This window comes from Anguilla anguilla, chromosome 9 (genome assembly GCF_013347855.1).
Source record: "Anguilla anguilla isolate fAngAng1 chromosome 9, fAngAng1.pri, whole genome shotgun sequence".
Lineage (NCBI taxonomy): Eukaryota > Metazoa > Chordata > Actinopteri > Anguilliformes > Anguillidae > Anguilla > Anguilla anguilla.
Window position 1 is genome coordinate 49,812,148 of NC_049209.1, and position 9,656 is coordinate 49,821,803.

The 9,656-nt window shown below is 47.1% G+C and overlaps 1 protein-coding gene across 2 annotated transcripts; it reads right to left on the bottom strand.

Annotated features, from left to right (window-relative positions):
- Nucleotides 1-192: 192 nt before the first annotated feature.
- cct8 (chaperonin containing TCP1, subunit 8 (theta)) lies at nucleotides 193-9,502 on the bottom strand. 2 transcript variants are annotated; one of them, XM_035434989.1, is made up of 16 exons: nucleotides 9,346-9,502; nucleotides 8,116-8,206; nucleotides 7,915-7,994; nucleotides 7,597-7,746; nucleotides 6,895-7,075; nucleotides 5,339-5,400; nucleotides 4,835-4,972; nucleotides 4,150-4,328; nucleotides 3,873-3,939; nucleotides 3,189-3,276; nucleotides 2,970-3,085; nucleotides 2,739-2,810; nucleotides 2,283-2,447; nucleotides 2,052-2,171; nucleotides 1,797-1,925; nucleotides 193-433 (listed from the first exon to the last, which is right to left on the bottom strand). In XM_035434989.1, exons 1-15 carry the CDS (start codon nucleotides 9,403-9,405, stop codon nucleotides 1,818-1,820), a joined length of 1,677 nt encoding a protein of 558 aa, XP_035290880.1. In that variant the 5' UTR covers nucleotides 9,406-9,502; the 3' UTR covers nucleotides 193-433; nucleotides 1,797-1,817. The 2 variants fall into 2 exon arrangements, with proteins under 2 accessions (XP_035290880.1, XP_035290881.1); XM_035434990.1 differs by lacking the exon at nucleotides 1,797-1,925.
- Nucleotides 9,503-9,656: the final 154 nt, after the last annotated feature.

The window sequence follows — 9,656 nt, forward strand, 5'->3', positions numbered from 1 at the left end:
GGCTTCGATCAAGTAGAAAAGGAGTCAATGCAAAGTTACTTCAGGTGCAATGGAAAAATTCTTGCTAATCCTGCATACAGGAGCAAACTGGGGCTTTATTATGATAAACTAAATAATCATACAATTTCCATTGTAATTTTCTATGTAATTTTGGTCAGTAAGAAACAAATGACAATAAATCAGAAACCCTGAAACGATTGACAGCTCAAGCGCCTTTTATTAGGGAAAAAAAACAAAACAAAAACAAAAAAACTGACAGCAGCCATTTTGGATCTGTATAACAACACATGGTTATTCCTAGACAGAAAAAAGCAGTTGGACATTAAATTAAGGTGGTTGAGAGGATCCAGGAGAGCCCGTCTTAGTCTTCGTCGTCCCACCCTGGCTTGTTTTGGGGAGCTTTCGGTCCCCCAGCTGGTTTAGCCATAATGATCTGAGGAAGGAGAGAAATAACTTGTTAAACAGCCCCCCTATAAAGATCAGTTTAGACTTAGTGACACGACTCCATTTTGTTTCACCCTTCAAATCAAACATCACAAATATGTAATTAGATTGTAATATGTAATGTTACAAACTGGACATTCCCATGCTGACGTAACAATCACTACTGGTGATTAACTAACTGGAAGCACTGGAGTTCTAGAACACTTTAAATTTTGGAAGAAAAAAAAACATTCCAAAAAACATACACTTCAAAGGGTTAAATTGGTCTTGAATGCATTCGCATCAAAATTTGCGTGCATACCCCCCAGATCCAAATTGACACTAGAGGTTCTTCCCTAGTGACCAGGCAGGCTTCCTCATCTGTTTCTTCAATTGTTCTTATTAAATTGTGGACAGAAGAACAAAAGCCTGTTCCAAACGGTCCGTGAACACAAAATGTTCCATGAGTGTAGTTTTTTTCCATTTGTGCAGCAATAGTCAATGTAGCCTCCCAAGGGTGTTCTTCCCCCCCCCCCCCCCCCCCCCCCCCCCCCCCACATCAAAATGCAGTTCATCACATCTGCAATTTTATTTTACTTTTTTATTTACAGCTACCTCTGCAACTGTTCTGTTAACCACACATGTTGCTCTGTGCTAAAGGAAGAACAACGCAGCATCAAAAATGACCTGCAAAAATAAGGTTACAGGTAGACTGGGGGTTTTAAACCTAAGCCCACTCCAATAAACGTGGCGCGCACACACCCATACAATACCACACCATTTATTTTCTCCTTCACAGTAAAGATGTGGCAATTACGCTAGGTCAACAGTTACTCAATGACTGGCCATGAATTTAGAACTTCAGACCCAATCACACCAAGGTGCTGGTGAGGGCTTTCTGAAAGGTTCCCTATCTGCCAGTCAGTGAAAACCCTGACTTCTTTAAGAAAATGATTAAATAACAAGTACACCGAGAGTCAAATATCTATCCAGCTCATCGATTCCCAATTCAGGACATGTGGTGGCGTGCAGAAAACTGGATGCAGCATGCAGTGAATTTCACTCCGGGTTACACACAATAGAGGCCATCATTCAACGTGTCACCTCAAATCCTACACAATAACCTACAATTGTACATATATGCATGCTTAAGGGGAAATTACAAGTGTAAATACACCACACTGAAAACTCCTATGTCATTCAACTGAAGCTACATCAAACCATAAATTTTTCTCGATCATAATATTAGTATCGACAAGCAGTGAAAAACTATTAAGTATTAATTTGATCACACACAACACCCAAACTGGTGAGAGAATCCATGCAGTTTTTCGTTATTTGTGAAAAACATTCCCGGATTTTTACAGCGGCACCTTTTCTTCGCCCTTTTCAAATTAATAATGGGTGTCGAATTTATCGGCCTCGTCCTCCCAGCCGTCCTTGTCCCAGTGGCCCTGCTGTTTGGGGGCTCGGGGTCCACCTGCCGGCTTAGCCATGATGATCTGGCACATCGCACACGACATGGTGTCAGCAACAACACTGTGCACCTGACCCAAAGAGGAACCTGACCTGGTGTCCCCCCCACCCCCCCACCCCCCCACCGGGGCCCGAACGAAAGAGCGTCTGACCTGGTCGACTCTGAGCACGGTGACGGCGGCGTTGGTGGCCAGCTTGATGCCCCAGTGTTTGACCAGATAGGGGTCGAAAATTCGGGCCTCCACCATGTCCTTCAAAGTTGCTCCCTCGGCCTGCAGGAAGCACACAGGGGGGGGGGGTTTACCCAAAAACATTTCGGATATCCAACACCCCTGCCATCAGTCAAACAAATCAGGCTGGGTCGTCCGCGCCCGCTCTCTCACCTCGATGTCGAAGCCCATGTTCTTGTTCCCCTCGTGGTGCGAGGCGTAGAGTTTGGAGATCAGCTCGTTGCCCTTGATGCCCGAGTTCTCGGCCAGCGCGCGGGGCACCGCCTCGAAGGCCTCGGCAAACTTCTTGATGGCGTACTGCTCCAGACCCGGGCAAGACTGCAATGCAAAGCGACCCCCGTGATGTCATCAGAATGGTTTATATTACAGGGCAGGCTCATTTCTACAAGTGACCCCAATGATGTCATCAGAATGGTTTATATAACATTATTAATTTTATTATTCTCTTTGTTTTGCTGTCTAGTGTGACAGAGTGCACTCTGATGTCCATAAAAATAGTCCCTTTAAAAGGACAATAAAGTCCTCAAACCCAGTGTTATAGAAAAAGGGGCAGCCTGACTTCTTAAAGACCGAAGAGCTGGGATAACCAATCGGATGCTCTGTTCTCACCTCTCCGTAAGACGTGATCTGTTTGGCCAGCTCGATCTCCGTGGCCCCCGCGCCCGGCAGGAGCCGCTTGTCCTGGGCAGAGAGGAAAAAAACCGTTGGGATTCGAATTCAAATTCAAACTGCCAACCGCTCACAACAGTTTAGCCGATCGCTAACGGCAGCTCGCCTCTGCCATTCAGTTTTAAGGGTGAAGGAAGAGTCTCATCTCTCGCTCGGGGGGGCTCGGCCTACCCTGACGAGGAGTTTGAACGTGTTGACGCCGTCGTCGACGGCTCTCTCGATGTCGTCCATGAGGTTGTCTGTGGACCCGCGGATAACCAGAGTGGAGATGGCGCCATCTTCTTTTTCTGGAAAAGAAAAGACAGAGTAAAGATCGTTAGATACGCGGACATCGTGATTTAATGAAAGACATGGCCTGGCGTTGGTTGACCTGCCGGACGGGAGCCTCACCGTGTTTGAAGACCACCACCTGGGTGTCGCCCACTTCCGTCAGGAAGACGCTGTCGCAGCGACCCATCTCCTCGGGTGTCGGAGCCGTCTGTGGGAGGGAAGCAGAAACGCTGGTATGGCACATCGAAAACATTAAAACGTATTTACGGAGGATTTCTATCATATGGTGGCTCACAACAGGTTAGAGCACGGGGAGGCAAGGAGGGCCGTATCTGTTTCTGGACCACATTCCAACTTCTGCTCTTAATTATTTCATCAGCCCAGTAATTTAGATTTTATTCAGTTCAGAGGGAAGAGCGCCCCCTACTGGCACAAAAACAGCAATTTAAACATGGCCCATCTATGCCTACACACTAGTGCTTGATGCTCCTCCATTCACTGGTCTCCTGAATCGTCACACACACACACACACACACACACACACACAGACACACACACAGACACACACACACAGACACACACACACAGACACAGACACACACAGACACACACAGACACACACACACACACACACACACACACACACACACACACACACACACACACACACACACACACACACGCACACAGACACACAGACACACACACAGACAGGAAACGGTTCTGGTAGCTCCAGAGCAGAGGTTTAGCGTGAAACCGTTCAGTTCAGTTTTCTCTGGCTGCGTTTCGGTCGCAGACACTCACCAGCCTGGGCAGTGCAGTGCCGCTCACAGTTTTACACAGTCTTCTCAGGTCCCACTTGGAGTTCAGCCTGAGGGAGAACAGCCGTGGAGAGGTCAGTGTGGTCGGGGCAAACATGTCAGCGTTATCTGTTCATGGCTAACTTCTCTGCTTAACACTGTGCCATTTGTCTGCTCTGCCACGCCCCTTCCTTGATAGATGTGCTTACTGAAGAGTGATGTACTCTTGTGACCTTATATGGTCGTTGATTTTATGGATTGGGCAGCGGACGGGTTCTCACCGGACCACCATCAGCTGGTACTTGTTGGCGTAGTGCAGCGCCATGTCCGCCACCTTTCCCCCGGTCACCACCACGTTGGCACCGGACTCGGCGATGGCCTTCACCTGCGCCTCCATCATGTCCTCCTCGCCCTTGCTGAAGCTCAGCAGCTCCTCGGCGTTCTTTATCAACACCGTCCCCTGGGAAACGACACCACCACATGCGTCACAGCCTTTACACACAGGGTGGTGCTCCGGCTGGGATCCTACATGGCAGGGGTTTCCAAAATCCAGAGGTGTCTGCTGGTCTCTGTGGTTTCCCTTTCAACCTTTCCCTTTCAGCCATTCTAGGCCTCAGGAACGAGGCGTGTGGACTCTTCAGCCAATCGGTGACTTAGCTTAACCCTTTGAAGAGCAGGCTTTTCTGGAATGACTTCTCAATCGTCTAAGTCAGTGTTCTAGAACTCCATTGTTTTCGATTACCAGTAGTGATTGTGACATCAGCATTAGAATGTTCAGTTAAGAATATTCTAATCAAATATTTGTGATGTCACGCATTAAAGGGTTAAGAGCTGAAACACAGCCAGAAACCAGCAGACGCCGAGGCCCTTGGGGAATGGTGGTGGACACCCGTGATGTACAGTGACGCACAGTTCCTTCTGAAAGCGGAACTTTGTTGTAAAAAAGAAAAAAGAGGGCGGGCCTACCTTAGTCTCGGTCACCATGCAGTCGAAGGGGCAGGAGAACACGGCTATCTTGGCGTCTTTGACCGAGGTGACGTCCCCTTCCGCCTCCTTCTTGAACACCATTCCATGCAGGACCGACGAGGAGGTCAACCCGCAACCCTGGGATGGACGGAAACCGCAATCAGTGAGCCGCGGTCCCTCAGACACGCGGCGCCATTACCGTTACAGCTCAGGAAATGACACCGCAACAGCTAGCCACAACAGGCCGGAGAGCAGCACGATGGTTAAGGGACAGGCCTTGCAACCTAAAGGTCATGGGTTCGATTCCCAGGCAGGACACTGCAGCTGTACCCTCGAGCAAGGCGCTTAACCTGCATTGCCTCAGTATATATCCAGCTGCATAAATGGATATTATGTAAACAATGCAAAAGCTGTGTAAGTTGTTCTGGGTGAGCGCTAAATGCTAAATGTCTGTAAATGTATGTAAAGCTTACAGTACTAGTAAACCACGATACAGGCCCTTACCGGGATTTTACAGACTCTGACATTGTCCACGTTGAAATTTCCTGTCTCCGGACAGATGGAAACTGCAACAAACAACAGAAAAAAAGGCTCTTAGATAAAATTACACAAAATGGTGACAAAACAAGACGGACATCTCCTGATAATTTAGTAACTCAACCACACAACGCACCCACAGTGGAAAAAACCCAACATTGGAGCTGGAAGTTCTTGATAAACACTGTATGAATTAATAAATAAGACAGTCATCAAGCATGCATGACCTCCAATTTTTAAATATATATACAATATAGAAATGCAGCATTACTGTCCTCCAGGGCAATACAATAGCCACTCCACGATGCCTGCAGGGCCTGTGTGTGTGTATGTATGTGTGTGCGTGTATGTGCATCAGTGTGTGTGTGCGCATCTGTGTGTGTGCATGTGTGTGCGTGCGTATGTGCATCAGTGTGTGTGTGCGCATCTGTGTGTGTGCGTGTGTGTTAGTGAGTGTGTTCTTGTGCGTGTATGTGTTAGTGAGTGTCTGTGTGTGTGTGTGTATGTATGTGTGTTAGTGAGTGTGTGTGTATGTGTCTTAGTGAGTGTGTGTGTGTGTGTTAGTGTGTATGTGTGTCAGTGAGTGTGTGTGTGTATGTGTGTCAGTGTGTGTGTATGTGTATGTATGTGTGTTAGTGAGTGTGTGTGTGTATGTGTGTTAGTGTGTGTGTGTATGTGTCTTAGTGAGTGTGTGTGTGTGTATGTGTGTCAGTGAGTGCGTGTGTAAGTGTGTGTGTGTGTGTGTGTGTACGTATGTGTGTTAGTGTGTGTGTGTGTGTATGTGTGTTAGTGAGCGCGTGTGTGTATGCGTGTCAGTGAGTCTGTGTGTGTGTGTGTACGTATGTGTCTTAGTGAGTGTGTGTGTGTGTATGTGTGTCAGTGAGTGTGTGTGTGTGTATGTGTCTTAGTGAGTGTGTGTGTGTGTGTCAGTGAGTGTGTGTGTGTGTGTGTATGTGTGTCAGTGAGTGTGTGACACAGTTAGTGAGTGTGTGTGTCTGTATGTGTGTTAGTGAGCGTGTGTGTGTGTATGCGTGTCAGTGAGTATGTGTGTGTGTATGTGTGTCAGTGAGTGCGTGTGTGCGTGTGTTTGTGTGTGTGTGTGTGTGTACGTATGTGTCTTAGTGAGTGTGTGTGTATGTGTGTCAGTGAGTGTGTGTGTGTATGTGTCTTAGTGAGTGTGTGTGTGTGTGTGTATGTGTGTCAGTGAGTGTGTGTGTGTGTATGTGTGTCAGTGAGTGTGTGTGTGTGTGTTTGTGTGTGTGTGTGTGTGTACGTATGTGTCTTAGTGAGTGTGTGTGTGTATGTGTGTCAGTGAGTGTGTGTGTATGTGTCTTAGTGAGTGTGTGTGTGTGTGTGTGTGTGTGTATGTGTGTCAGTGAGTGTGTGTGTGTGTGTGTATGTGTATGTGTGTCAGTGAGTGTGTGTGTGTGTGTGTATGTGTATGTGTGTCAGTGAGTGTGTGTGTGTGTATGTGTGTGTGTATGTGTGTTAGTGAGCGTGTGTGTGTATGCGTCAGCACTCACCGCAGGCCTGGGCGATGAGGTTGGCCAGGAAGTCCTCGTTGCCGTACTGCTTGCTCATGACGGCGGGGCGGATCATGGTGGTGGCCTCCTCCAGGTCGCACAGGTTCTCCGCTGAGGCGCACACGCACTCGGGCAGGACGGCCAGCGCTCTCTTGCACGCCATCTCGTACCCCTCGATCACCTGCGACGAGGGACGGGACCACAAGACGGCCTCAAACCCACTGCATTATGGGTCCAATCTCAGCTTGCGATATCCGGCGATGGGTTAAACAAAGGCCTTGGTTTACTGTGACTGGTAAAACACTTACTGCAAAGAGTCAGGGCACTCCCCAGTGTCATAGTCAAATTGTTAATTCCACTGTGAAACACTTTGGCCCATTTCAATCAATTATTTTTTTTTTGTATAGCGTATTTTACAGCAGTTGTCACAATACGCTTTACAGACAACCCTGGCCTAAACCCCGACAGGAGCAAGCCTAAGGCAACAGTGGCAAGGAAAAACTCCCTGCGGCAGATGGGAAGAAACCTTGGAAGGAACCAGGCTCAAGGGGGAAACCCATCCTCCTCTGGTCGGCTCAGGGTGCCGACTGGTGACCAACATGTCCGTCAGTTTTATAAGGTTTATTCCTTTGTATGAAAGACGGATGTTATTACTCTTATAATACACAGAAGGGAGCGTGTGCGGTGCGCTGGCTCTCTCACCTCGGACACGGACAGGCCCATCCTCAGCAGCTCCTCGGCCAGCTCCAGCAGGGCCCCGGCAAACACCAGGACGAAGTTGGTCCCGTCCCCGACCTCCTGCTCCTGCATGTGGGACGCCATGACGATCATCTTGGCCGCCGGGTGCTGGACCTATTGGCACACCAAAATGGCGGCGTTTCAGTGTCACCGCGTCACAGTCAAGGGGAAAACACAAACAGGTCTTAACCAGAGCAACTTGCGACACAAACACAAGAGCAGAAAGCAGGGGGAACGGATTTCGGGGATGGAGCTTTGGGGGAAATCGGACGGCCCACCCACCTCCAGCTCCCTCAGGATGGTGGCCGCGTCGTTGGTGACGAAGAGCTTCTCCAGGTGGTTGATGACCATTTTGTTCATGCCTGTAACATGCAGTTTTCCCAAGTGTTTAAGTGACTCGAAAACCTAAAGCACTTCATTACAAACAAACAAATATATAAACACACGCACGCGCAGACACACAGGAAGAGAGTCATTACCTACCATTTGGCCCATAAGCTGTCCGTGTGGTCCGTGCAAGTTCTTTGCACGCTTGAATGTTACGGTAGATCGCCTCCTCTAGCCCGGAGTAATGCTACAATGACCACACCACAAAACAGAATGACGCGTTCGCAAAATGAAACAATGTACAAACGGTTGTTAATAATAATAATAATAATAGCATGGGTTCAGGAGATAAACATTTAATTAACTGTTGATTAAACTGGCGAGTTACTACCAATAACGTTGCTTGACTGAACAAGAGGTGTCAGTAATGCAAAGATCAAATTTAACGCATTACTTCCTGTAACAGCCAATAATTATTGCAGTCTTGGCAACGCCCAGCTGGACAGAAAACCGTTATTGTCCATAAACAGAACTGACAGTGTATGAAACGTACAGCGTAAGTCAAATCTCCATGACTGATCCCCACATAGCACGCACAATTTTTAAAGAACTATGGGGCTAGAGAACGTTGCGAAATAATATTGCTGGCTACCAAGCTAAGGATGCGAGATATTTATGAAATTAGTTAGCCAACAAACTAAAACGTAAACCATCTTTACAAGAAATCGACGTAACCAGCAACCAGGATTCATTAGCATCAAACCCTTTGCATTTATATTGTAGCTACAAAAGTTACGGTATATGCGGTGCAAAGCCGCTTAAGCCTTTATTTATCTATACGGCGCCTACGTATGAGTCCCATCAAGAATTAGGCCATAAAAATGTAGCTAACAGCACACGTAGAGTGGTGAACGGGAAAAATTTATAAACACAACATAGTTCTTGAGAATTGATGAATGCGGCTATTTAGATAGCTAATTGTTAACGATAAATCTCCATCTTACGTTATCTTGCTAAGTTTGGCTAATCAGTGCTCCAACTGGCTGATAACTAACGCTAGCCTCCTCCTTTGGCACAGATTACTTTTCATTAGCCAGAAGACTGTAGCTAAATGTTACACATATATGTCCTATACATTCTATATTTTGCAAGATTACATATAGATAGAACTACAAATGCAAATATATGAACACAGGCATTTCCGTCCATTGAAAAACAGCTACAGTACAGGCAGTGTGGCCTATGGTCTTTATTCTAGAAAGCTCCCATGAGCATGACAGCGCTGTACTGCACTAATTGCCGATTATGAATATTCAAACTGCACCAGATGATAAATATAAAAAACGAGAGCTCCTGGCTAAACGTATATACGTAAATTAACAATACCTTGGCGCCATCCTTTAACATTTGGGCGAAGCCCGGAGCTTTCGGCACATGTAGAGCCATTTTTGGTGGTGTTTTCTGGCCGGGGTGCACGCAGCAAGAAAGAAATGGCTGTGAGCGAGCTCTCGATTCAGGCGCAACTGCAGACCACACGCGTTGATAGTCGAAAAATGGATTGCATCCAAGGCGCATCTATTTATGAATGAGTCATACATATATGTTACCTAGATATTAACAAGCAGTAAATTCAGATCTCGTGTTTAAGGACCAATGAAAAATCACCACAATGATTAGAAACAGCCTTACAAATGTCC